The 27,103-nt window shown below is 41.1% G+C and overlaps 1 protein-coding gene across 18 annotated transcripts in view; it reads right to left on the bottom strand.

Moving 5' to 3' along the window:
• The window catches only part of LOC148026783 (pre-mRNA-processing protein 40A-like), a 136,833-nt gene that overhangs the window by 81,278 nt on the left and 28,452 nt on the right, over window positions 1-27,103 (bottom strand). For all 18 annotated transcript variants that reach the window (XR_015692899.1, XR_015692902.1, XR_015692900.1 and 15 more), the window contains exons 2-7: window positions 6,226-6,317; window positions 6,068-6,136; window positions 5,650-5,991; window positions 5,350-5,559; window positions 5,205-5,272; window positions 5,033-5,102 (exon numbers count right to left, since the gene is read on the bottom strand). Coding sequence is in view for 14 of the 18 variants with exons in the window: in XM_087691310.1 (XP_087547436.1) it covers window positions 5,033-5,102; window positions 5,205-5,272; window positions 5,350-5,559; window positions 5,650-5,991; window positions 6,068-6,136; window positions 6,226-6,317 (851 nt within the window). In the remaining 4 variants the exon portion in view is untranslated. The remainder of the gene's footprint in view (window positions 1-5,032; window positions 5,103-5,204; window positions 5,273-5,349; window positions 5,560-5,649; window positions 5,992-6,067; window positions 6,137-6,225; window positions 6,318-27,103) is intronic.

Raw genomic sequence — 27,103 nt, 5'->3', positions numbered from 1 at the left:
GCGAAGCAGTTTGATTAATGAAATTGCTGAAAGACTTGGGAATACAACTGGAAAGCAGAGTGAGATTGCATTGTGATAACCTCAGCAGTGTTATGTTGGCTAGCAATCCTGTCTACCATGCTAGGTCCAAACATATTGAGATTCACTACCATTTCATTAGAAAAATGGTTCTTACAAGACAGATTGACTTGATTCATGTGAAGACTGAAGACCACGTAGCAAATATATTTACCAAGTCTCTTGGTAAAGAAAAGTTCATATACTTCAAACAGCTACTTGAAGTTTATCAGATGGTTTGAGCTTGACGGGGAGTGTTAGAATATATCAAGCTTCCGTTACTCTTTAGTCAGTCTATCTTTATGTATGTGACTGACATTAGCTGGAGACAGCTATACACGTGTGTGACATTCAATAAGTTGGTGTAGTCAGTGACTTAACCACAGTTAATCTAGGTTAGTCATACCTATGTGTATAAGTCTCTTTCAGTTAGTATGATGGAAGAATAATGGAAGAAGAACAACAATGAGCTGAGGCTCATCTTCCGCTCCACTCTATCTCTCTCCCTCTCTTCCAACAAACTCCCTCTTAATGCCATACATCTCACAAAACTTTTTGAACTCATTAGAGATATACTTGCCGCCATTATCCATTCTTATAGCTTTTAACTTAAGCCCTTTATGTGTAATAACAAAAGCATAGAATCTTTTAAAGGCATCCAACACTTCCTTTTTGCGCTTTAACACATGCATCCATGACTTTCTACTAAAACAAAGTACCGTGTACCCCTATGTGAATTAACAAGCATATTGCACACCCTCTATCTCTCATATATAGTTGTTGTCCAAGTACACCTAGCCTAAGCAACCTGCAATGTATTCTAAAAATGACTCCCAAGAGGAATTAACATGGAAAAGAGGCACCATTGTCTACAATCCATGATTGGGACAGCCCATCATGAGCTGAAAGTAAAGCATCAATTACCTCCTTTTTGGTAATGTGCATATCACCTGTTGCTGCCATAATATCTCCATATCATTGCATAGGGCTGCAACAAGTATCTCTCCAGTGTTAGAGAACTCTTCAATGATCACACTAGATGCAACATTTGCCTTTGCAACTTCTTTTTAGGGGGAGCTATCATCCTTCTTTTTATTTCCTTGTTGTTTCTTTCTTTCTTGTTCTTTCTTGTAATATCGACAATCGGGATTTTTATGTCCTTTACGCCCACACTGATAGCAAGTAACATCTTGTTGTTTGCCCTCGCTTTTACTCCTACTTTTGCCTTTATTTCTTCCATTACACCTCTTCTCTGGCCTGCCTCTAAGATGATAGGCTGAACCACTGCTTTCTCCATTGGAGTTTCTTTTAATCTCCTCATTGAGAATAGAGCCCTTAATACCATTAAAGATTAAAGCAGGGTTGTTGCTTAGTGAAACAACCAAAGACTCCCAGCTATCAAGCAAAGTCATCAACAAGAAAATAGCCTTTAGTTTATCATTCAAAGGCTGCAAACCAGAGTCCTACAACTGACTCAAAGTCCCTATGAATGCACTCAAATGCTCAGATGTTGGCTCAAACTCATCCAACTTCATGTTCACACTTGTGCATGAGATGCACTTGATTCACTGGAGTTGTATTTTCGTAAGTGTCCATTAACTTTCTCCATATGGCATAAGTCGTATCAAGATGCTTAATGTCTATAAGTACATCATCAAATACAACCATTTTAATGTATACAATGGCCTTCTTGTTGAGTCTAGCCCAATCCTCATCTGTCATAGCTGCAAGCTTTTTTTCCAAGAGAGAATCATCATAGTCCATGAGAAACAAAATGCCCCGCATCCTGTCCTTCCACAAATCAAAGCCAGTGCCATCAAACCTCTTGATTTCAAGAAGGGATTTAGTATCGATGCTGCTAGAAGCATTAGTGGCCATTATTCAGCAATGTGCCAAGTACCAATGCTGTATTTTATGACAGTAAATAATAGGCTGAATATTCACCTAATTTCAGCCCAAAATTTCAGGAAATAAAAGCAAGATTTGATTCAAATACATGTACAGCAATAGAAAGAATGACTTTCATCAATATAAATGAGATTTCAGCATACATTCCATGCATATACCATTGCAAGGTAACTCCCACTTCAGCAATATCACCAAAAAATACATTTGCAACAATCCCAAATCTGCAAATGATCACTAAGACTGTTGCACCATGAATATTCAGCAATACATTAACTCAATGGCAGCTGCCTAACATGTGTATTGCATATATATGTGCCCAAAAGCACTTCTGATACACAAAAAACACCAAAATTCCCCGCAATTTCTTCAAAATCTCACAAGTGGGAGATAATGAGCTCGAATTACACTGCTTGCAGCACCAAGATTGCTTCAGCAATGTCCCTAATGTGCATTTCACACATCAATTTTGCCAAAATTCACAAATTTCAGCAAAAGCCCCAAATTTTCATTGACCAATCTGCCCCAATTGCATTTGTCATTTTTCAATCAATTGAGGGGCAGCATGCGTTCGTTTTGACCGGGCAACATGGTTTCTGATGAGGCAACAGGTCAGGTTGGTCAGGTGCAGCTTTTCCAGGCCAGCATGGCAGCAGGCATGTGCAGTGTGGCAGCAGGTGTTCGTCGAACGAGACCAGGTGACAGTATGGCAGGCAGGCAACGGCCTGGCAGCAGCACCCGACATTCAGTGGGACACAAGCGATGGTCAACATGATGTGGTGGCAATCATCTCGCTGGTCATATTTGTGCCTGAAAATTTGGAGCTTTTCCCAGATTCGATGCTGTTCATGCATAACAACGACATTAGACTTGGAAATTGCAGAAATTGTGCACATTGGCCTTGAAAATTTTGGGGTTTTTCATGTGCTAGTGAAATTTTGCTCAGCTGAGCCAAATTAACTGGCATTGGTGCACATTTGAACCTGAGAAATTTGGGGCTTTTGCAAAATTTTGCAAAATTTGCATGTTTAATGCTCTCGGAAACATATGGTGGCTTGGAGCATTTGAAGTACCAAAGGAGTACCATGAAGTACTTAAAGTTTTTTTCAACCTCATTAATATACCCAGTGTTAATTTTACACATTGAGGGGTTTGGAAACTATCAATTTGAATGGCATCTTGCATGTGATTTAAAAACATTGAAGTGTATATTTGGTTTATCAAATGTAGCAAATGCAAAATTTTCGTGTATATACTGCATGCAAACTAGGAAGAAATTGAAAGATGGACTCTTCGCACGCACGCTAAACTAATTCGCACTGTCCTCGAGAAACGCACACTCTTTTGAAGTAGCTCTGATACAAGTTTGTTGAGATAAGTGCGCAATGGGAATACAAGTCAGAAATGGAGCAGGAGCATGTTAAGAAGACTGCTAGGGTTTGCACTGAGGACACACAGAGTGTACGACCACGACAGAAACACAAAGACACAGACACAGACACAGACACAAAGGGCAAAACTCAAACCCTAAACGCAAAACTCAAAACTCAAACACAAACAGAAGAAGGGAGAGAGAGAACACAACTCTGAAGTGAATGAATGCTGTAAATGAATGTAAGAGTGTACAGTGTGCTCAAGGGCAGAGCAATGTCGCAGTGTGACGTCCACCAAAGACGGATCCCAAGTCTGTGACCACCAGTCGAAGTGTAGAAGTGCTGAATAGTGAATGGCAGCAAGCTGATCACCAAACCGCAGCAGTTTGGAGGCTGGAAACTGGTAAACGCAACAGTGTACCACCGATCGGGGGCTAGAAACTATGCACAGGCTGCTATAAACAGCAGGCTGAAACAATGTCTGAGAGTGTCAGGGCCTGCAATGCTAAAAACGCAGGCTAGCTGACCCTGGAGATGATGGACAGCAGGTTGAACAGCAGTCTGGGACAATTTGGAGCAATCGCCAACAGTTGAGAGCTGTCGCCTACAACAATGGACAGGCTGAAGATGATGTGACTGCAGTCGATGATGGCTGGACAGCAGATGGAGGCGGGCTGCAAGCTGGAAACTGGGTGCCAACAGCAGCAGAGGGTGTGTGGGCTGGTGTAACCTGCAAACAAGGATGATTGCTGAATGGGGGCAGCCTGCCTATTTATATATGTGGAAGGGCGCCCCAAAAATTAGGGTTTCCACTAAAATTTCTCAAACCGCTCCCTGTTTTAGGGTTTCCACTGAACTCTCTCGAACCGCTCCCCGTTTTAGGGTTTTACTCTAAAAGAGCATTTTTGGTGTGTTTTGGGGCTGTTTAAGAGACTAATCAGCAAGTAATGCATATTTTAGCTCAACAGAGCAGTGTTGAGTGTGAGAGTGAGAGAATCCCAAGGTGAGTGTACCAGTTCATCATTGTACACAAAGAATAAAATGTATTTATATGATAGGGTACAAATAAAGGTGTGTTCACACTCGTATAAGTTTATACACACGGAGATTAAGGGACTTTACACCCGAAGAGACTTTACACCCAACATTCTAATACTAGACAAAGCACAACTAGAGTAAATCCAGGTTGCCCTTGCTCAATGACTCTCTTTGGATTGTGCACTAATGAGGTTTCTAATTTTACATTAGAAGCTCAAGAGCACACATTCCATCCCAGAACCTAGCCTGTAAAAGCAAAACCCTAAAGCCATAAACCCCCCTCTCACTACTTCCGTAAACCCTGAACTGTCCGTGTCCCTTCCTAGCTAGCCAACTCCGTCTTACCTAGCTCTCTCCCATTTTACTGCAATGAAATTAAATCCTTTGGTTGAGCAATATAACAAATGAAACATGCACACCAGAATTGTAATTGATGTGCATAGATTGTTAAAGATCTTTCTGTGATGTGATGCATGAACCTAATCTAAGGAACTAAAATATAAAATGATCCTAAAAATTCTCTTATAACCTCCTCAGCTCCACATTTGTAATGTTCATTTTCAGCCATTTGCACACAAAAGTTACCCTGCAACATGTGCTGACAGACATCTCATAGCATTTGTATCTTTTTTGGAAAAGAGAAGGGAATAAGAAATTACCTCAAGTGGGGACATTAGCTCAAAAGGTTTTTCCCAAACTGATAACCTTGTTCTTTTATTGTAATAATACCTGCCATTGTCACAAAAAGAATTGGCCACCAAATCCAAGCCATTCACACAGCCATCTGTGTTTTTAAGCAAGAAAGAAAGGAATGGAAAAACATATCTATACCTTCTACCATCAGGAGCAGTATGCTCTTGCCAATCTGAGGACCCTGCAGATGTGGGAGGAACAGACGCCTGCAAATGGCAATACATGGGTATCTGAAAAATAAACAATTTGAAAGACAAATGTAAAATTTCAAGCTTTGACTTACGGAGGTTGTACTCAATGGCATAGAACTTGGTTGAGTAATATTCATCACTGGAGGAGGACCAGAGACAGGAATTGGATTGGACATTGCTGGCCAATGCTGTGCATTAGCCTGTGTGACTTGAACAGGCTGCTGTGCCTGCTGTGGAGTTGAACCTTGCATCATTGGTGGTGCAACCCCATAGTTCTGTTGAGCGAAATTTGTAGATACAAACTGGCACAAATAGCATTGGAAAATCAACATTAGTCATCTTGAAATAATTCAGCTTTTGGAGTTGCAAGAAAATGTTGCTCTAGAATGTACCGTGAAAGTAGGAGGAGGTGTGACTCGAACTGCCCCTGGGGGGGGTATATTAATAGGCTGAACATGTGGCTGCAAAGATAGTGGTCCACCTGCCATAGGCCTTTGCTGCTGATTATAAGGAACCCCTTGTGATGTGGTGATTGGCTGTGGCAGTTGAGGTCTTACAGAAATTGGCGGTGGATATTGTGTGTTCTGGACTTGCAGTGTGTTTTGGCCCACACCCTGCATGCTTGGTGGAGGGATTGTTCCACTTGGTCCAATGCTTGGAGGCTGGATCCCCTGAGGTCTGAAATGCTGGCTGAACTGTTGTCCTGACTGTGGTGGTGGAGCCGATGGTCGGAACTGTAATGCCTTCAGGTTAGCACCATTGGTAGTTACAAGCAACAGGCAAAGAGCCAGAACAGTGTTAGCAACATACCTGCATCTGCAAAGGAGGGTTGTAGCTAGAAGCTGGTCCCGAGGCACTTAAAGGTGGTGGATGAAAAGGCTGCAGACAAAAAGCTGCTTATACACAGAGGTACCAAAGGTTGTTTAAAATATCATCCTATTCATTTATTCATCCAAACAATATAATACCATAGGTCCTGACGATACAGGATTTCCAGAAAGAGGGGCTTGTGGCGGTGCTGGAGGACCAGGAATAGATGATGCTGGCCCTGCATTTGGTCCTGGCAACCAAGAAAAACAGCATAAATAAAACTTTATCAAACTTGCAAAAGAACCCACTAACAGGTTTGAACCTGTGGCAGTACTGTCCAAATAGAGTTGGCTGAAGCAAAACAGGAAGATGAGCCTTTCAGAAACTTATGCAAGTATGACCAACATAGTTTGTTCCAAGATTGTCCATGGCTCATACTCGAGGCTACTACTTCCCACAACATTAGTGGTTTAGACATGGTGTGAACTTATCAAAAGAAACAAGGTAACTGAAAGGTCTGAGCCTTGTCTTTGCACAATTCAGTAGACTTTGCAACCTCCTTAAACAAGCAGCACAAGCTCCATAAAAGAATACATACAAACCCCCCCACCCCAAAAGAGAGAGAGAGAGAGAGAAGGGTTTTGCTATAGTGCACATGTGACATGACAATTTTCCTTGAGAAAATAGACAGTTTCATGTGACAGAGTGAACCATACTGTTACATCCAGATGGGAGTTGGTAACATTGGTCACAATGGTTATGAAGCACCTAAACACACTAAGGGCAATTCCAGTTTAGGACTCCAGGCCCGATTGTGCACATTATTGTTTGATCACCACAGTTGGACTCTTGGCCTGTAGTCCAATGTATCCATACACTAGGATGGTGTGGGCTGGTGGTATGGAACACTAGCTCTTGGGACATGGTCATGATCCAGTTTGCTGCTAGCTCCTAGGCTTGGAGGTGAGCCCATTTGGCTCTGACGCTGGGAGGTAAGTCTAACGCCCATTCTCTGTATGTTCATGGATATAGCTTGTGTTGTGTTTTGTGTGCAGGTTGGATTCTAGGGGGACATCTCACATAGCCTTGTCAAGGTGGTTCCTAGACCATGGGTACATAATTGCCCAATGTTCTAGGCATTGAAAGTATATCTAGATACTTATTTTGGTGGTGAAAATGTTTGGCCAGCATCATATCTATCTTCAAGATTTAGCCTACCTTGTAAGAATTTTTCACTATTTAACACCACTCATGATCCTCAATCGATTAGTGAAATCTGTCCACAAACTGAGTCTTCAGTCTTGCAATCAGTTCAGCAGGCTTTTCATCATCTTCTAAAAGTCCATCTATCCCTTTTGGTAGAATGTTCACAATCAACATGTTCAAGTTTGTGTCCATCCTGTTCGTGCTCGCATTCTCCTGCACATATGCAACATGTGCCATACGGCAGCGAGCCATTATTGAGCCAGATTAGAGCAGATCAGAACTGGTCTCAGACTCTTCCCTTCCCTTCCCTTCTGCCATCAGTTGGTACAGTATACAGCAGAGGCACTGCTGTTCAGATCATTTTTGAACTACCTGGCAATCCAGACAACTGCATCTGTTTGTCAGCAACCTGTCTTTCCGGCTTGCATGACTCAGAATCCTCCCTTTCCTGCCAGCATGCAGTCCCCACTCTTTTTCAAGACCGCTTGCTTTCATGCATTTTCAGTAGACCCTCTCTCCTGATCAGGCTGTTAGCTTTGTGTGTTTCATGGGTTTTACGCACTTTATTTAGGCTTTTGACTGGGCACCTAAATGGGAAGCTGGGCAGCTCATTTCTGTTGGGGTGTAAAGGTCCTTTTATTCACCTCCGTCATGTATTATTCAGTTGTACATGTGAATGCACCCTTATGTGCCCTAAATATAAACACATTTTATTATTTGTGTACCAACAATGTGTTGGTACATCCAAAAAACCGTATCGTACTCTCCCTCTCTCTCTATCACTCTCACTCACCTGCTCACTCCTCCAGCTGCACACTCTCACTACAACTGGTATCAGAGCCCAAGGTTCTGCACACTTCCTGAGACAAAAATGCGCAGCTGACAGGTCATGGAGCAGCTCGAGGCAGAAGGCCTGTGCAGCACAGGTCGTGCTCAAAACGAACTAGCATGCGTGGCGACTGGGCAGCGGGGCCCAGCTGACTAGGCACCAAAGAATCCAAGCGACAGCTGCAACGGGCAGGTCCAGCGGGCATGAACCAGGCGACGGCTGCCGGGAGTCGAGCGTCCAACAGGGAGGGCAGGCGACGCATGCAACAAGGATCAGGCGTGACAGACATCAGTCGCCACTCACGCAATGCAGCGGGTCAATTGACACCCCCCCCCCCCCCCCCCAAGGGTCAGTTTTCTTTTACAGAAATCAGAAAATTCTTTAATTTCTCATTTACCCCCTTGTCTTGACAGGGGTTCACATGTGGAAGCACAGGTTCCAGATCTGTGCAAATCTGGCCCAGAAATTTGGGGCTTTCCCCAGATTTGATCTCGTTTTGTGCTTGGCAGTGACATTCATGTCAAAAATTGCAAACATTGTGCGACTTGACCTCAATTAAATTTAGGATTTTGCCAAATTTGTCGGAATTTCGCTCATTCAAGTAAAATTTCCTGACATTGGACCCGGAAAAATTGGGCCTTTTCATGTTTTGCTGAAGTTTTGCTCAGCTGGGTCAGATTGGCTGACATTTATGCACTGTTGGACCTGGAAGTTTTGCATTTTGTGTAGAATTTGGTAAATTTCTGCAGTATTTGCCCATGTGCTGGCTGGTTTATGTAAAAACAGAAAAGATTTATTACTGTTTGGGCAAGAACAGCAATGTATTCTGCTGGTTCAGCTTGAGCTCCTGCAGTTCAGTGCATTTACTCTTGTGTTCGTGATAAAAATGGCTGCAACTTCTTCCAATTCTGACATTAAGAGTTTGATGGAAATAAAACGGTTTGATGATCAGGGCTTTGACCTTTGGAAAGACCGTATGCAGGGCATATTGTTCATAAAGGATTGTGAGGATGCTTTGTAGAAAGATAAACCCAAACAAATGTCTAATGCAGATTGGGCCAGAGTTAACAAAAAGACTAGGCTTATATAAACATGGGTGTCACTGATGACATTTTGACAGACATTGAGGGCTTAAATACTCGTTATGCAATATGGGAGAAGTTGAAGACTACTGATGAGATCACCACACCTGTTAATCAAGTGCATTTAATGCGCAAGTTGGTGAATATGCGACTAGACGAGTTCAAGCCTGCAATTGGGCACTGGAGTGCTTTTACTGGTATTTTAAATCAGCTCAGGGATGCCAATTTGGATTTTGATGATAAGTTGAGGGCGATTTTTCTGATCATGACACAGCCTAATTCTTGGGAGACCTTTGGTGGTTTCTGTCAACAATAACCCCAATCTCTCATATGATGGTGTGAGGGATTCAATCGTGAATGAAGAAATTAGACGTGAGTCTAGTGGAGAAGGAAGCAACTTCAACTTATAATGTTAGAGGCAAGGCTGAAAAGAAAAATGCAAATGTTGGACAAAGAAGTAAAACCAAGAGCAAAGGAAAGGAAAAGAGTGATATTACTTGCTATCAATGTGATCAGAAGGGGCACAAGAAGCCTGATTGCAGGTACTACAAGAAGGAACAAGAGAGAAAGAAGAATGCAGGAGACAAAAAGAAGAAAGAGGATAAGACAGATATATCTGAGGCAACAAAAGGCAAGGAAAAGGCCAACGTTGCCTCCATTGTAGTCATAGAGGAGCTTTCGGATACAAAGGCTGATGTACTATGTGTTGTTGATTATGATGCCCTTCTATGTCACATGCAAGATATGCAAATCACCAAGGCTGATGTGATTGATGCACTTTCGTCACTTGATGATGGTGTCACTCAGACTTGGATTGTAGACTCTAGTGCCTCTTTCCATGTAACTCCTTGCTTGGAGTGTTTTGCTATATTCAATGCAGGTAGTTATGGAAAAGTATAACTTGGAAATAACCATGCTTGTAGCATTGATAGGATCGACATTGTACACTTGTCTTTAGATAATGGCCAAGAGCTTGTGATAAAAGATGTCAAATATATGCCTGGTATCAAGAAGAGTTTACTATTTGTTCGTCACCTGGACTTGCATGGTTACACTACACTATTTGGTGGTGGTTTGTGGAAATTGAAAAAAGGTTCCATGCTGATTACAAAAGAAAACAAGAAGGGCACTTTGTATTGTTTGCACTGTAAAGCTTTGAATGGCAAGTTTCTTGCAGTTGCTAAAATTGACTGTCATTTGGAATTGTGGCATAAGAGATTAGGCCATATGAGCCAGAAAGGACTTGATGTCCTTACCTCTTTGAAGAGGGTTGATGGGAAAGGCTCTAAACTTGAATTTTGTAATGACTATCAGTATGCAAAGCAAATAAAAATTTTAAGTCTAATGTCTTGGACTTAGTGCATTCTGATGTATGTAGTATGCCCGTGAAATTGTTAGGTGATGCTGCATATATTGTCTCTTTTATTGATGAATGTTCCAAAAAGATTTGGGTTTATCTGTTGAAAAAGAAAAGTGAAGTGTTTGCTGTTTTTAAAACTTTTCATGCGTTTGTGACCACTCAGACATGTAGAAAGCTGAAATGCTTGAGAACTGATAATGGGGGTGAATTCACATCTACTGAATTCAAGTCCTTTTGTGACTTGCATGGAATTAAAAGGGAGCTTGCAACTCCTTACAGCCCTTCTTCGAATGGGGTGCCTGAAAGATACAATAGAACTTTATGTGAAAGAGTGTGCTGCATGCTGTCCACTACTAATCTCCCTCATGAATTTTGGGGAGAGCCACTCAAAACCACGGTTCACATTTGCAACCACTCTCCAAACAGGTCCTTAAATAATGGCATCCCTGAGGAGGTTTGGTCTGGCAAATCGGCCTCATATGACCATTTACACATATTTGGTTGTGATGCTTTTGTGCATGTTCGAGATGAGCTGAGGAACAAACTTGACCCAAAATCCACCAAAGGCATTTTCATGGGCTATGGTGATGAGGGTGAATTAGGCTACAGAGTGTGGTTACATCAATCCAAGAAAATTATTCGTAGTCATAATATTGTGTTTAATGAGGCAAATTTTATGAAAGCTACTTTAGCCGCTAATGAAGACATGAAAAATGCCAAATTTCAGAATTTGCAACCACCTATTACTTCAGATGGTAGCCTCATGCTGTTGTACAACAGGCTGAAACTGATGATCAGCCGGTTATTTTTGAGCCAGATGATCATGGACAACAAATAGAAGCACAAGGAGGTCATGGACAGCAAGATAGACTTGCTGATTATGAAAATGCAGGTGCTGGTAATGAAAATGAAGGTGCTGTACAGCATGCTGAAAATCGCTTACAGCAGCCAATAAATGCTGAAAATAACATATCTCCAGATGGAGACCCAATTCCTAAGAATGTAGATCATTGGGTACGCAGGTCTACATGCTTCAAAAGGCAGCCACATAGGTATGACCCCTCCTTGCATTATGTGATGCTTACAGATGAGGGTGAGCCTCTTACATATAAAGAGGCCAAGCCATGTAAATTCAGTAATAAGTGGGAGCTAGCTATGTAGGAAGAGATTAAATCTCTATATGCTAATGATACTTGGGATCTTGTGTCGTTGCCGAAAGGAAGGAAGCCTCTTTCAAACAAATGGGTTTACAAAGTAAAGACAGTTGATGGGAAACCCAAGTACAAGGCAAGACTGGTTGCCAAAGGGTATGCACAGAAGAAAGGGATTGACTTCCAAGAGGTCTTCTCACCTGTTGTGAAGATAACCACTCTACGTGTGCTTTTTGCTCTCACTGCAATATTGGACTTAGAGCTGTACCAAATGGATGTGAAAACAGCTTTTCTGCATGGTGACATTGATAAGGAAATCTACATGAAACAGCCCGAGGGCTTTGTAGTTCCTGGAAAAGAGCAATTGGTGTGTAAACGAAAACGCAGCTTGTATGGGCTGAAGCAAGCACCATGGCAGTGGTACAAAAAGTTTGACACTTTTATGCTATCTCATGGGTTTACCTGCAGCCATGCAGATCATTGTTTGTACATGAAAAAGGATATAGATAGCAGCCCCATCATACTTGTTTTGTATGTGGATGACATGTTGCTAGCTGGGAAAAGAAAGACTAGCTTGGATGCTCTCAAAAATCAGCTCAAATCAGCCTTCTCCATCAAAGATTTAGGGAATGCAGAGCATATTTTGGGCATGAGGATTTGCAAAGATAGAATGCAAAAATTGTAGTTTTTATCTCAAGAAAAGTACATTGAAAAGGTACTAGACAGATTTAACATGGCTGAAGCTAAGCCTTTTGGGGTATCCTTACCTCCTTATCTTAAGCTTAGTAAAGCCAACAGCCCAAAAGATGATGTGGAAGCCAATGCTATGAAGGGAGTCCCTTATGCATCAGCTTGTGGCTCTCTTATGTATGCTATGGTTGCTACTCGTCCAAACATTGCTCATGCAATGGGAGTTGTTAGCAGGTTTATGTCAAGTCCTCGCAAAACACATTGTGAGGCTATCAAGTGTATTCTTCGATGCCACCTATGGGCAAGGTGCACTTAGTTTGCAGGGTTATTGTGATGCAGACATGGCAGGTGACTTGGACACTCGTAGGTCCACTAGCGGGTATGTCTTTACAGTTGCTAGCGGGGCCGTTTCTTGGTGTTCAAGGTTGCACAACATCGTAGCACTGAGTACTACTCAAGTTGAATACATGTCAGCTACTGAAGCTTCTAAGGAAGCTATATGGTTGAGCAGACTTGCAAAGGATCTCGGCATGTCTATGGGTACTGCAGTATTCGGATGTGATAGCCAGAGTGTTGTGTATCTGGCTAAAAATGCCATGTATCATTCACGCACAAAGCATATAGATGTGCGATATCACTTTATCAAACAGATTCTAGAAGATGGTCTAATCGCATTGACCAAGATCAAAACACATGACAACCCTGCAGATGTTCTCACTATAAGTCTCAGCATGAGCATTGCATACGACTAGTGGGAGTTGGTTAGAGGTTCACTTCGGAACTTTAAGAGGGAGGTTGTTGGGATAAAGGCCTTTTTTCATCTCCGTATATAGTACATGTACATTATTTAGTTGTACATATGAATGCACCCTTACGTGCCCTAAGTATAAATACATTTTATTATTTGTATACTAACACACATTGTTGGTACACTCAAATTTAATCGTACTTTCACTCTCCCTCTCTCTCTGCGTCACTCTCACTCCTCGAACTGCTGCTCACCCCTCCAACTGAGCTCCAACAACTTTTGCCATGAAAATTTTAAGGAATGTTGAGCTAGCCTGAGCATATATTGGGCATGAGGATTCACAGGAATAGAACGTAGAAGTTGTTGTTCTTATCTCAAGAAAAGTACATTGAAAAGGTACTGGACAGATTTAACATGGCTGAAGCTGAGCCTTTTGGGGTGCCCTTACCTCCATACCTTAAGCTTAGTAAAGCCAACAGCCCAAAAGATCATGTCGAAGCCAATGCTTTTAAGGCAGTCCCTTATGCATCAGCTTGTGGCTCTCTTATGTATGCTATGGTTGCTACTCATCCAGACATCGCTCATGAAATGGGAGTTGTCAGTGGGTTTATGTCAAATCCTGGCAAACCACATTGGGAAGCTGTCAAGTACATTCTTTATGTCACAACTCTATAGAAATAGAATTTGTATCCTTTTTCATTAATTTGTCTATATAATGATTTATTAAATTTATTTCCTTTGCACTAATTAGATATAAAGAAAAGTGTATTGGAGCTGGCCATTGATGAGTGGTCACAGGTTATGGTGGACCCACGCGGTAGGTTAAAGAAAAGATAGTTCACACTTCCACCTATATGGCGCGATTGGGCGCCTGTGACTAGAACTCACGCATATCAGGGTTAGACTCGCACACAGAAAGAATTGATGCCTTGAAGTGTGGGCTAGATCCACCAGAACAGACTGTTACAATCAACAAGATGGCATGATCATGAAATGCTTGTATAATGTGCATGTGTGGGCTGAAAGCTTGAAATGCACATTTCTTTGCATAGGAAAGTCACATGAAGATTCTGATACCGTTTTTGCGATGTATACGAAAAAAGCTTTCATATGACACCCATATTGGGGGGGTCCCTAAATTTTAGGAGATCCCTAAATTTTAGGAGGTCCCTAAATTTTAGAAGCCTCGAATTAGCCTAAAAATGCTAGTCCTAAAAAATAGGGATGTCATTCTAAAAATAGTAAGTTCTGTACTCTGACTGTGCTTACTAAATTTGGCTGTTTCTATTCTTGACAGTATTCAGCACAAAAAGGAAGGCCATAGAGAAGAGACAAGTGTCAAGACACTTGTCACATCTCATGACATGTGGCTGGACACTTGTCTTGTGCTACTCCACTTTCCCCTTTTGTACTAGCTCTTCCCTCTCCTATAAATAAGAGCTCGTTTTTCTTCATTCAGCATCATTTTTCTTTGCTGTAAACTCATGTACAACACCCACAGATAGCCAGAAACTGGCCCTATCCATCCCCATCATCATCCCCCACTTCTCCATTATCAAATTCCTCCATATTCCCTCTTCTATCACTGCTGTTTTACAGGACAGCAAGCCTGTAAATTCATTACAGCACCTCCTTCTCAAGCTCTTTCTTCCATTTTAGCAACAAGAAGCAAGCCCTATCCATGTACTACTGTTCAACGATGGAGAAAGGTTTATTTCCCCTCTTTCTTCTCTCATACTGTAAAGAAATCAGTTCTTATCATTGCATAATAGATAATGCATGTGTGTTTGTACATCTTTGTATGATCTTGTGAGAGTGAGAATTACTTCTCCTCACTCTCAGGTTGATTGTAATTGAGCTCTTCCCTAAGGGACTTGGGTTGAGCAGAAATACATTCCTTCGGCGGGGGGGGGGGGGGGGTGTTTGCCCATCTTCAACCCTCAATCTTGTCTCCATTACTTTTACATTTTTATGGCTGTAATTTTGTGAGTAATTTTCATTTTCAGTTTTAAGTGTTCATTCTCTTTTATATTAAATCTCGAAAACAAGCGAATATCATAATTGTTAAGCATACTACATTGTTCGGGGCGTTTACAGTGGTATCAGAGCTTTGGCTCGGTCCTCACCCCAACACTGATAGTGCTTACAATTATAACTTTGTTTGTTTTTAGCCCTTGCATTGAGTGATTGAGCATATTTTTCTTAAGAGTCTCAATGGATCAGTCGAGTGCTATCCTTCAAGCCATTCAAAGTCTTAGAGAGGAGAATCAGCAAATTCGTGACCAACTTCTCAAACTAGAAAAATTTGAGAATCCCAAAGAATTCAAGGAAAGAAGCCCATCTGCTTCAAGGAGACAAAGCCATACCAATGAAAGGAGCCGATCAAGAAGTCCAACTACTTCTAAAAGGCAGTCCCATTCTACTTCAAGACAAAGAAAGAGATCGCGTCGAAGCTCATTCTCTTCTTCAAAGTCATCTGGCGCCTACTCTGATGGACCCTCTTCTAGTGACGAAGAGTCACACCCTTCTCGTGGAAGACCTCATCATTGTCAAAGGCGTCGACATTCTTCACCCTCGTCTCCATCTTCATCCCCATCAAGCACTTCATCATCTTCAACCTCAAGATCCGGGCATGGACGAAGGCATAAAGAATAAGAATACTAAGTCACTATCTCAACTTGAAAAGAAGATCAAGTTCAGTATGTATGATGGTTCCCGAAACCCTGATCTTCTTCTGAAGTTTATTCGTCAATTTCAAATTTTGTATGGTCGTGACAAGTATAAAGAAAAAGAAAAGATTAAGTTTGCAGCTTTACATTTAACCGACTTGGCCCATACTTGGTGGACGGGGTTGGAATATGATCATGTTGTCCCAAAATCATAGCGGTCCTTTGTTCGCATGATACAAAGCCAATTTCTTCCTGTTCATTTCAAAAGAGATGTAAAAATGGAATGGGATCGGCTTTGGCAAAGGAAAAATGAATCACTTCGTGACTATACCAAGAGATTTTGGGAGCTACTTTTGAAGGTCCAACATTTCAAGAATATCAGCAGTTCGGAAAAGCTTAGGAAGTTTCAAGGAGGTTTGCATTTTAAACTTCGTACTGCTCTTAATCATTATCATTGTTCTAGTCTCAGGGAACTCAATGACCATCATGACATGGGAAATGGAGCACAATGGCAACAAATCATTCCAAAAGAATGATAAGAAGAGAGTAGCTGATGATGAGGAGTATTCAGCCCCAAATGAAGGACAAAAACAGCGGCAAAAGCAGCCATCAAATCAAAAGAAGATGAAGCCCTATGCACCTCCTAATGCTTCTCAATTTCGCTCCAATCTATACCCACAAGCAAAGCAACTTTCCAAAGAAGAAAAGCAACGCTTCATGAAAGAAGGGAAGTGCTTTAAATGTGGACAAACAGGCCACATAGCGAAGCAATGTCCAAACAAGCGACAAAGCAAGGTTTCTGACAACAAGCCTAAGTCGCCAGTGAAAAAATCAATGCTATCAGTGATGTAGTTGCAAACACAACTCACACTCCAGAGACGCGCAAATTATTAAAAGCTTGGAGACAGTTGCAAGGTAAGCAAGCACTATTCTTGATAGATCTTGGGGCGAATGAAAATATCATTTCCTTGCAATTAGCTAAAGAGCTTGGATTAAAGAATGAAGAGATGGACACTCCGGCAGAAGTTCGCCAAGCTTTAAATGCTGATGAAGGTGACACAGTGAAGACTGTGACACCCTACATTGGCAAGCTCAAGTTTCAAATTCAAGGCTACAGTGACGAAGATACCTTCTGTATCGGAGACCTTGATGGTTGCGATGTGATTCTTGGCATGCCCTGGAATCATAGAGTAGATTCAACCATCTTTTCTCAGAAAAAGAAGGTAGAACTCACCAACAAAGGCAAGAAATACGAGATCCAAGCTGGAGTTTCTGGAGACACCATACCTATGGTAAGCCATATGTAAGTCTCTAGAGCAATTAAGGATTGTGTTCTATGTTGTTTACTTTATGTCACTGATGTAAAAGATAATATAAATGCTGAAAACGAAGAGCGACTTCAGCTCTTGGAAAAGTATAAAGATTGTTTTTCGGAAGATCTTCCTTATCAGCTTCCCCCAGAAAAACCAGAAGACCATCATATTGATAATTATTCCAGGCAGTTCTCCTCCTAATATAGCACCATACCATGTGAGCCGTCCTCAATAAGAAAAAATCAGAAAGCAAGACGAAGACCTACTCAACCGTGGGCTAATTAGGTCAAGTAGCTCACCATTTTGTTCACCGGTTCTTCTTGTTCAAAAGACAGATGGCACATTCAGGATGTGCATTGATTATCGAGCCCTCAACAAAATCACTGTGAAGAATCGGTTTCCTATTCCCAGAATTGACAACATTTTGGATCGTCTAGGAGGCTCAAAGGTTTTTAGCCGCATTGATCTAAAGAGTAGTTATCATCAAATTAGGGTAAATACCACAAGATGTACACAAAACTGCTTTCCGCACTTCATACGGTCTTTATGAATTCTTGGTGGTTCCTTTCGGATTAACCAATGCACCAGCTACCTTTAATCGAATGATGGAGCGCATCTTTAGAGAGCATCGACAATGTATCGGTACTTTCTTTGATAATATTCTTGTCTTTAGCAAGAATGAAGAGGAGCATCATCAACACTTGGAGATTGTTCTACAATTACTTCAACAAAATCAACTCTTGGTAAATGGTAAAAAGAGTGAATTTTTCATGCATAAAATAAATTACCTTAGGCATGTCATCTCTTCTGAAGGGATTCAGATGGATTCTGAAAAGATCAAGATAATCCAAGAATGGCCTCATCTTCATGATGTATATGAGGTGCGATCGTTTCTTGGCTTATGCTCTTATTACCGCCGCTTCATCAAGCATTTTGCACATATGGCTTCTCCACTTCATGACCTTACAAAGAATAAGATCTCTTTCCAATGGAAGGAAAAAGAGAAGGCGGCCTTCACAAGGCTGAAAACAGCTCTTACTTCTGGACCTGTTCTTATCATTCCAGATCTGGTAAAACCATTTGTGGTGGAAGCAGATGCTTGCGGTGATTGTATTGGTGCAGTGCTAAATCAAGAAGGCCATGCCGTAGCCTTTGAAAGCCGCCGTCTAAATGATGTGGAAAAAAGGTATGACATTTATGAAAAGAAGCTCTTAGCAGTGGTTCATGCTTTGAAGATATGGAAACATTATCTTTTAAGCAATGAATTCCTTATTAAAACTGATCATCAGAGCTTGAAGTATTTCAAGACTCAAAAGCATTTGCAGAAGAAACATGCAAGATGGAAAAATTTCTTGTCTATGTTTCATTTTCAAATTATGTACACTCCAGGGAAACAAAATGTAGTTGCTGATGCACTTTCTAGAGTGCCTCGCATTGTAACTATTACAGTGGCTCATCATGAAGATTTTCAAACGATGAAGAATACTTATGATGAAGATACTGATTTTGCAGCAATTTGGTCAAATTTACAGCAAGGAGGTTCTCATCCAAATTATTCCATCAAAGACGGTTACCTTCTCATGAACAATCGCCTTTGTGTCACTCTTCCTGTTCGACAAAAGGTGCTTAAAGAAAGTCACGAACCCCCTTATGCAGGGCATAGAGGGAGGGCAGCCACTCTAAGTGCAATTGAGCGCTCCTTTTATTGGCCAACAATACGAAGAGATACACATAACTTCATTGAGACTTGTCTAGTATGCCAGAAATCCAAGTATGATAGGCAGAAGACTTCAGGATTGTTGCAACCCCTTCCAGTGCCCAAAGATCCATGGGAATCTATCACAATGGATTTCATCTCAGGTATTCCAAGAACACCTCAAGTCATGATATGATTTGGGTCATAATTAATCGATTCAGCAAGCAATCACATTTTATTCCATGTCATAAAACATTGAAATCCGCACAAGCTGCAAGACTTTTCATTCAACATATCTTCAGATTACATGGTATGCCTTCTGAGATCATTTCAGATAGAGACTCCAAATTCACAAGTAACTTTTAGCGTGCTTTATTTGAGAATTTGGGAACCACTTTAAAGTTCTCCTCAGCTTTTCATCCTCAAATTGACGGCCAAACAAAGGTGATGAATCTCACTCTTTTGGATATGTTGAAAGCTTATGTTAGTGAACATAAGTCACAATGGGAGAAATATCTTCCATTATTGGAGTTTGCTTACAACAATACAGTGCACTCATCCACAGGGAAAGCTCCAAATGAAATAGTACAGGGTAGAGTGATTCCTCCTCCAATTATTCGCACTAAAGATAAGATTTTTGCTGCTGATGAGTTTGCTTCAGATTTAAAAACAGCAATGGATCAAGTTCGAGCCACTATCAAAGTTGCCCAAGAGCGATAAAAGAAGCAAGCAGATAAACGAAGAAGACCTTTGGCTTTTGAAAAATGTCAATATGTCTTGCTAAAGTTTGATAAAAGCAGGCTCAAACAAGGTCACAACTCTATAGAAATAGAATTTGTATCCTTTTTCATTAATTTGTCTATATAATGATTTATTAAATTTATTTCCTTTGCACTAATTAGATATAAAGAAAAGTGCATTGGAGCTGGCCATTGATGAGTGGTCACAGGTTATGGTGGACCCACGTGGTAGGTTAGAGAAAAGATAGTTCACACTTCCACCTATATGGCGCGATTGGGCGCCTGTGAGTGATTTTGCGATGTACACGGAAAAAGCTTTCATATGACACCCATATTAGGGGGGTCTCTAAATTTTAGGAGGTCCCTAAATTTTAGAAGCCTCGAATTAGCCTAAAAATGCTAGTCCTAAAAGATAGGGATGTCATTCTAAAAATAGTAAGTTCTGTACTCTGACTGTGCTTACTAAATTTGGTTGTTTCTATTCTTGACAGTATTCAGCACAAAAAGGAAGGCCATAGAGAAGAGACAAGTGTCAAGACACTTGTCACATCTCATGACATGTGGCTGGACACTTGTCTTGTGCTACTCCACTTTCCCCTTTTGTACTAGCTCTTCCCTCTCCTATAAATAAGAGCTCGTTTTTCTTCATTCAGCATCATTTTTCTTTGCTGTAAACTCATGTACAACACCCACAGATAGCCAGAAACTGGCCCTATCCATCCCCATCATCATCCCCCACTTCTCCATTATCAAATTCCTCCATATTCCCTCTTCTATCACTGCTGTTTTACAGGACAGCAAGCCTGTAAATTCATTACAGCACCTCCTTCTCAAGCTCTTTCTTCCATTTTAGCAACAAGAAGCAAGCCCTATCCATGTACTACTGTTCAACGATGGAGAAAGGTTGATTTCCCCTCTTTCTTCTCTCATACTGTAAAGAAATCAGTTCTTATCATTGCATAATAGATAATGCATGTGTGTTTGTACATCTTTGCATGATCTTGTGAGAGTGAGAATTACTTCTCCTCACTCTCAGGTTGATTGTAATTGAGCTCTTCCCTAAGGGACTTGGGTTGAGCAGAAATACATTCCTTCGGGGAGGGGGGGGGGGGGGGGGGGGGGGGGGGGGGGTGTTTGCCCATCTTCAACCCTCAATCTTGTCTCCATTACTTTTACATTTTCATGGCTGTAATTTTGTGAGTAATTTTCATTTTCAACTTTAAGTGTTCATTCTCTTTTATATTAAATCTCGAAAACAAGCGAATATCATAATTGTTAAGCATACTACGTTGTTCGGGGCGTTTACACTTTGATACCTAAAGGATACACAAAGAATGTGTATTTGCTATGAGCAGGGTGCACTTAGTTTGCAAGATTATTGTGATGCAGATATGGCAAGTGACTTGGACACTCGCAAGTCCACTAGCGGGTATGTCTGGTGGGGTCGTTTCTTGGTGCTCCAGGTTGCAAAACATTGTAGCACTGAGTACTACTGAAGCTGAATACATATCAGCTACTAAAGCTTCTAAGGAAGCTATATGGTTGAGCAAACTTGCAAAGGATCTCAGCATGTCTATGAGTACTCCAGTGTTGGGATGTGATAGCCAAAGTGCTGTGTATCTGGCTAAGAATGCCATGTATCATTCATGCACAAAGCATATAGATATGCGATATCACTTTATCATACAGATTCTGGAAGATGGTCTAATCACATTGACCAAGATCAAAACACAAGACAACCCTACTAAAAGTCTAAGCAAGGCTCAGCATGAGCATTCCATACGACTAGTGAGAGTTGGTTAGAGGTTCACTTCGAACCTTTAAGTGGGAGGTTGTTGGGGTATAAAGATCCTTTTATTCACCTCCATCATGTATTACATGTACATGCACCCTTACATGCCCTAATTATAAATACATCTTATTCTTTGTGTACCAACACATTGTTGGTACACCCAAAAAATTGTATCGTACTCTCTCTCTCTCTCTCTCTCTCTCTCTCTCTCTCTCTCTCTCTCTAGCTGCACACTCTCACAACAATTTCTAGCCAACCTATTGTCTCAACCCTTGCCATCACCAAGGTGCCTTGAAAAAACATTGATGTCCATTGTTACGTTAATGAATGCAATATTAGGGGAAACAACAGGAGAGATGACCGTCCTGGGGGGCCTTGGACGCCCGTACGGTGCTCAAGGGAGTTTAGGAAGAAAGTGAGTTAAATTAGCATAACTTACTAGAAATTGACGGCTGGCAAGGAAAGACACGTTTTATATTTTGGTTTCTTCCGCATCTTCCTAAGCGAGGCTGGGTGGCGAATGAAAGGATCTCTCGTATCTTGTGCTTCCGCTACGCTACACTTACGAGGCTAGATGGCGAATGAAAGGATCCCTCGTATTTTGTGCTTCCGCTACGCTACACTGGTATCAGAGCGGTTTTGCGACCTGGAGAAACATTCGAGCTTGGCTCGTAACGATTCCTGGAGGGCGCCACTACTAAGAGCCGTTTTCCAGCCCGATCGCTATTTAGGGCCGCATCCAGGCACGGCCTCGCATCCCAGTTAACAACAGCCATCGACATCTATCCAACCGTCGGCATCCACCAAGCTGTCGATATCCGCCCAACCGACTATTTCCCCTATGGCATCATAATACTAAGGGCCGTGTTCGAGCATGGCCCGCATTTTAGAACACGTGGCTGGTGATATCCGCCACCTGTAAATTTTCCCGTGATTTGCAGACCTTAAAGGGTTTTATTTTTTCGACATAGTGAGAAGGGGGATATTCTCATTGCGACTGAGACCCCACATCGCGGGAGTATAACATCCACCCGGTTGAGAGCAACTGTTTAGCGCAAGCATTTGTGATCTTGCAACTAGAAAGAAGGTGAATTTTCAACCGGCTTACCATGGAAGCTTTTTACAACCTTGGACACCGCATCGAATTTCAGGAATTTCTAGTGTGCTGTAAACTGGAATCAAGCGGACCCAATACAGGGAAGTGCCCCACCTTTGCCTACAAATTTCTTACATTCTCTTTTCAATTCCAGTGTATAGATGGAGGAAAAAGAGAGAGAGGGGATAATGAAAGGCTCTAGTTCCAGGGACCACCCTATGGTGGATCCCCATGAAATTGAAATGCAAGAAGAACACTAAGAAGAATTTTTTGCCACACGAGAGCAATTTGATGATTTAACTGCTCGTGTGCAAGCACAGGGGGTTCAAATGGAGTTGCTAACTCAAGCACTCACCGAAATAAAATCCCAATTAGCCTTATTACTAGAAAGGGATAAAAGTAAAGCAGAGGCCTCAGATATTCCATCTTCATCGAAAGATGTAGATGTGGCTATGCAAGACCCAAGGGAACCCCACCAAAAGTTGAGGAATAGCCCAGTGTTAAAAGATATGAAACCCCCTCAGTTTCATGGGGAGGAAAAAGATAGAAACAAAGATACTATCTTTAACTTCCTCCAAAAATGGGAGGATTTGCACAAATTAAAGAATACTCCACCACATCTCCAAGCGCTGGAGGCCAGTTTAACCTTGGGGCCAAAGGCATATAAATGGTGGAGAACTTTAAAGGAGGCAAATAAAATACCTGAAACTTGAGCTCAATTTGAATCGGTCTTTTTAAAGAATTCCTTTCTGAAAATGAAATGGAAAGAAATTGGGAAGATTGGGATTTTGTCAAACAAAAGGGAAGACCTTTGCTAGCATATCTCGAGGAGTATCGTGAGATAATCCTCAAATTGAAAGGAATAGATGAATTTCAAAAGACAATAGGATTTATAAGGGGACTAGATAAGGCCTGTAAAAAGAAAGTGAAAAGGAGTTCACCTAAGACGCTTGAAGAGGCATTTAAATTTGCATTAATCAATGAAGATAATACGCGTCCAGATACACTCACTAGTCTCACCGATACGGAGCCCAAGACTAAGGAATTTGAGACCTCAAAATTTGTAGGTAAATCCAAAAGGAAAATGCCATTCCTTAAGGGTAAGAAACAACCCTTTGAAAAGAAACAATATATGCAGCCGAAGCTAAGTCAAGATGACTTTGATAAGGCCAAAAAAGAAAGGTTGTGTTTCAATTGCCTATCCCCTAACCATGCTGCTTGGAATTGCCCTCAAAGAAAGAAAGGGGAAGATAAAGGAAAGGATAAGGACAAGGGCAAGGGAAAAGAGAAACAAATCCATGTCGTACAAACCTTGGAATTAAAGGGGCATGAAATGTATAAATCTTTAGAGGTATTGCACAAGGACGTACAACACAGGTGTTGTATGTCAACTTTTAGTGGCAACCTACCTTCGGGCCACATGATTTACTTAGAGTACATAGATCGATAGATGGGAAGAGAGTCAGAGTCATGATTGATGACTCTACCACCCACAATTTCATAAGTTATGCACTTGTCAAAAAGTTGAAGCTTCCCCAACAAAAGAGTGAGCATCAATATATTGTTCGTATGATGCGAGGTCAGGATAACGATATATGGGATACAATGGTATCCAATTTGAAAATCAAGATCCACTGACTTACCTAGTGGCCTTCCACCGGATAGGGGTGATGTAAATCACCCAATTGACATAGATAGAGATACACGCCATGTTTCTAAACCACCTTACAGGCTAAGTGAAACACAGCACCAAGAAGTCGAAAGGCAAATCAAGGATTACCTGGATAAGGGGTTTATACAACCCAACAACTCACCTTGGGCTTCGCCAATTTTACTGGGAAAGAAAAAGATGATTCTATGCGACTTTGTGTTGATTATAGAGCACTTAATAAGATAACGCTGAAGAATAAATTTCCTATGCCCAAAATGGAAGATCTTTTTGATCAATTACAAGGGGCAAAATTCTTCACAAAAGTTTGACTTAAGATCAAGCTATCACCAAGTAAGAATTAAGGCCCAGGATGTCCCTAAGACAACATTTCGTACTAGTTACGGGTATTATGATTTTTTGGTGATACCTTTTGGCCTCACAAATGCACCAGCTACTTTTATGAAGCTAATGAATAGTGTGTTACGGCCCTATCTAGGACACTTTGTAGTAGTCTTCTTGGATGATATCTTGATCTTTAGTAAATCAAGCAAATAACATTCGGAACACTTACGGTTAGTATTCCAATTGTTAAGAACCCATTCCTTTTATGCGTAGAAAACTAAATGTGAATTCTTTACACAAGAGGTCAAATATTTGGGACATATTATCTCGAAAGAGGGAATCAAGATGGATCCAGAAAAAGTAAGGCAATTATTGAATGGCCATCTCCAAGCAACCTGGAAGAGCTGCAGATCTTCCTAGGTTTATCTAGATTTTATCGTAGATTCATTCAAGATTATGCCAAGATAGATGTTCCAATGACGGACCAACTTAAAGGGAAAGAAAAGAGCTTTAATTGGGGAACAAACCAAAATGAAAGTTTTGAAAAACTTAAGGTAGCTATTGCTACAGCTCCAGTACTATTAATTGTGGATCCCAATAAACCATTCGTGGTTGAAGCTGATGCCAATGGCAGGGCAGTAGGTGCGGTCTTATTACAAGAGGGTCGACCAGTTGCTTTTGAAAGCAAGAAATTAGACCATGCTAAATAGAATTATTCCGTTTATGAGAGGGAGTTGTATGCAATAGTACATGCAATGAAAAAATGGAGGCACTATTTGTACGGTGCCAAACTTTTGATCTTGTTGGATCATGAAAGCATTAAGTGGCTTAATAACCAACCGGATCTACAAGGGCGTAAAGCCAGATGGGCCGAACTCCTCCAAGAGTTCGACTATGAGATAAGGTATAGAAAAGGAAAGTACAATATAGTGGCTGATGCGCTCAGCAAAATGCCCATCATAAATGAATTGAGTTTTACTCAGTTCACTTCCAATTTGCTTGAATCCTTAAAAGGGAAATGCCAGGTTGATCCGGTATATTCCAACATATGGGAAGCAATTGAAAATAGGAAATCGGGATCCAAATGTAAGGGCCTCCATTCGGGAAGGAACATCTGAGAATGTTCAACAAGGAAATGGAACATCAGGGGTTGCTCAAATGGGATTCAAGTGGAAGAATTTTACCATTGATAATGGTTATTTACTCTACAAGGGTAGGGAATGTGTCCCGAAAGATGAAGAAATAAGGAGCCGATACTCTTTGAGTGTCATGATAACCCTAGTGCGGGACATCCGGAAGTTAATAAGACTTATAGTCTTATTAAAAGGCAGTTCTATTGGCCTAGAATGAATAAGGACGTCCTTGACTATGTGGTCAAATGTAATAAGTGCTAGGTTAATAAAGCTGAAAGATTGAAAATGGGAGGACTTCTCCACCCATTAGAGATTCCTTCGGAAAAATGGGAGAGTACCTCCATGGACTTTATTGTCGCGTTACCCAGGACACAGAGAGGGCATGACTCTGTGTGGGTGATTGTGGATAGGTTAACCAAAATGGCTAGGTTTATTCCAACTTCAACTAATGTTAAAACACCAGAATTGGCTAGATTGTTCATAGAGAACATATACCGATTGTATGGCCTTCTGGCAAATATAGTTTCTGATCGGGATAGAAAATTTTATAGTCAATTTTGAAGTGTTGTATTTAGGAAGTTGGATACTAAACTTAGCATGAGCACGGCAAAGCACCCGCAAACTGATGGGAAAACTGAAAGGGTTAACCAAATCCATGAAGATGTGTTGAGAACATATGTAAGTAAAAGGCAAACTAATTGGGAAGAGTATTTACCGATAGCAGAGTTTGCATATAATAGTGTCAAACACTCTTCCACTGAATATAGTCCATTTATGCTCATGTATGGGTTTCAGCCCACAGCTCCTCATGCAGTAGGACTGCATAAGGAAAAGGTTCAAGCAGTAACGGATTTTTTGGAGGATATGAATAGTATGTTAAAATTTGCTCAAGAAAATATTAAGAAAGCTCAAGACCGAGCCAGAGCTTATGCAAATCCTCACCGAAGAGACATCTCCTTTGAAGAAGGGCAATTGGTCTATCTTAAAGTGCCTAGACAAACTAAAACCATGAAAATGGGCCGATGTCGAAAGCTTTCGCCCAAGTATTGTGGTCCTTTCACAATACTTAAGAGGGTGGGGGGAACAAGCTTACAAGCTGCAACTACCTGCCAGTAGTACAACACATCCAGTTTTTTATGTAAGTAAGCTAAGAAAAAAGCTGATATGGATAATCTACTCTTAAATGATAAGATTGAGGAGCTATTTAGTGACCAATCTATTCCACATAAACCAGAAAGAATTTTCAATGTTCCCAATAGACGAACAAGGCATACTATTTATCAAGAATGTCTGGTAAAATGGAAAGACTGTTCAGAAGAAGGCTCAACATGGGAGCGAGTAAGTACTTTAAGAAAAAGGTTTCCCAATTTACAGTTAGACCTTCCAAGTATCGTTTTCGAGGACGAAACCGATTCTTAAGGGGTGTTCAAGGGAGCTTAGGAAGAAAGTGAGTTAAATTAGCATAACTTACTAGAAATTGACGGCTGGCAAGGAAGGACACGTTTTATATTTTGGTTTCTTCCGGCATCTTCCTAAGC

The sequence above is a fragment of the Lygodium microphyllum genome, chromosome 13 (assembly GCF_053477565.2).
Source record: "Lygodium microphyllum isolate KBCC chromosome 13, Lygodium_microphyllum_v1.1.10, whole genome shotgun sequence".
NCBI lineage: Eukaryota > Viridiplantae > Streptophyta > Polypodiopsida > Schizaeales > Lygodiaceae > Lygodium > Lygodium microphyllum.
Note: the sequence above shows the minus strand (reverse complement) of the source record. Positions and strands in the feature narration are given on the sequence as shown.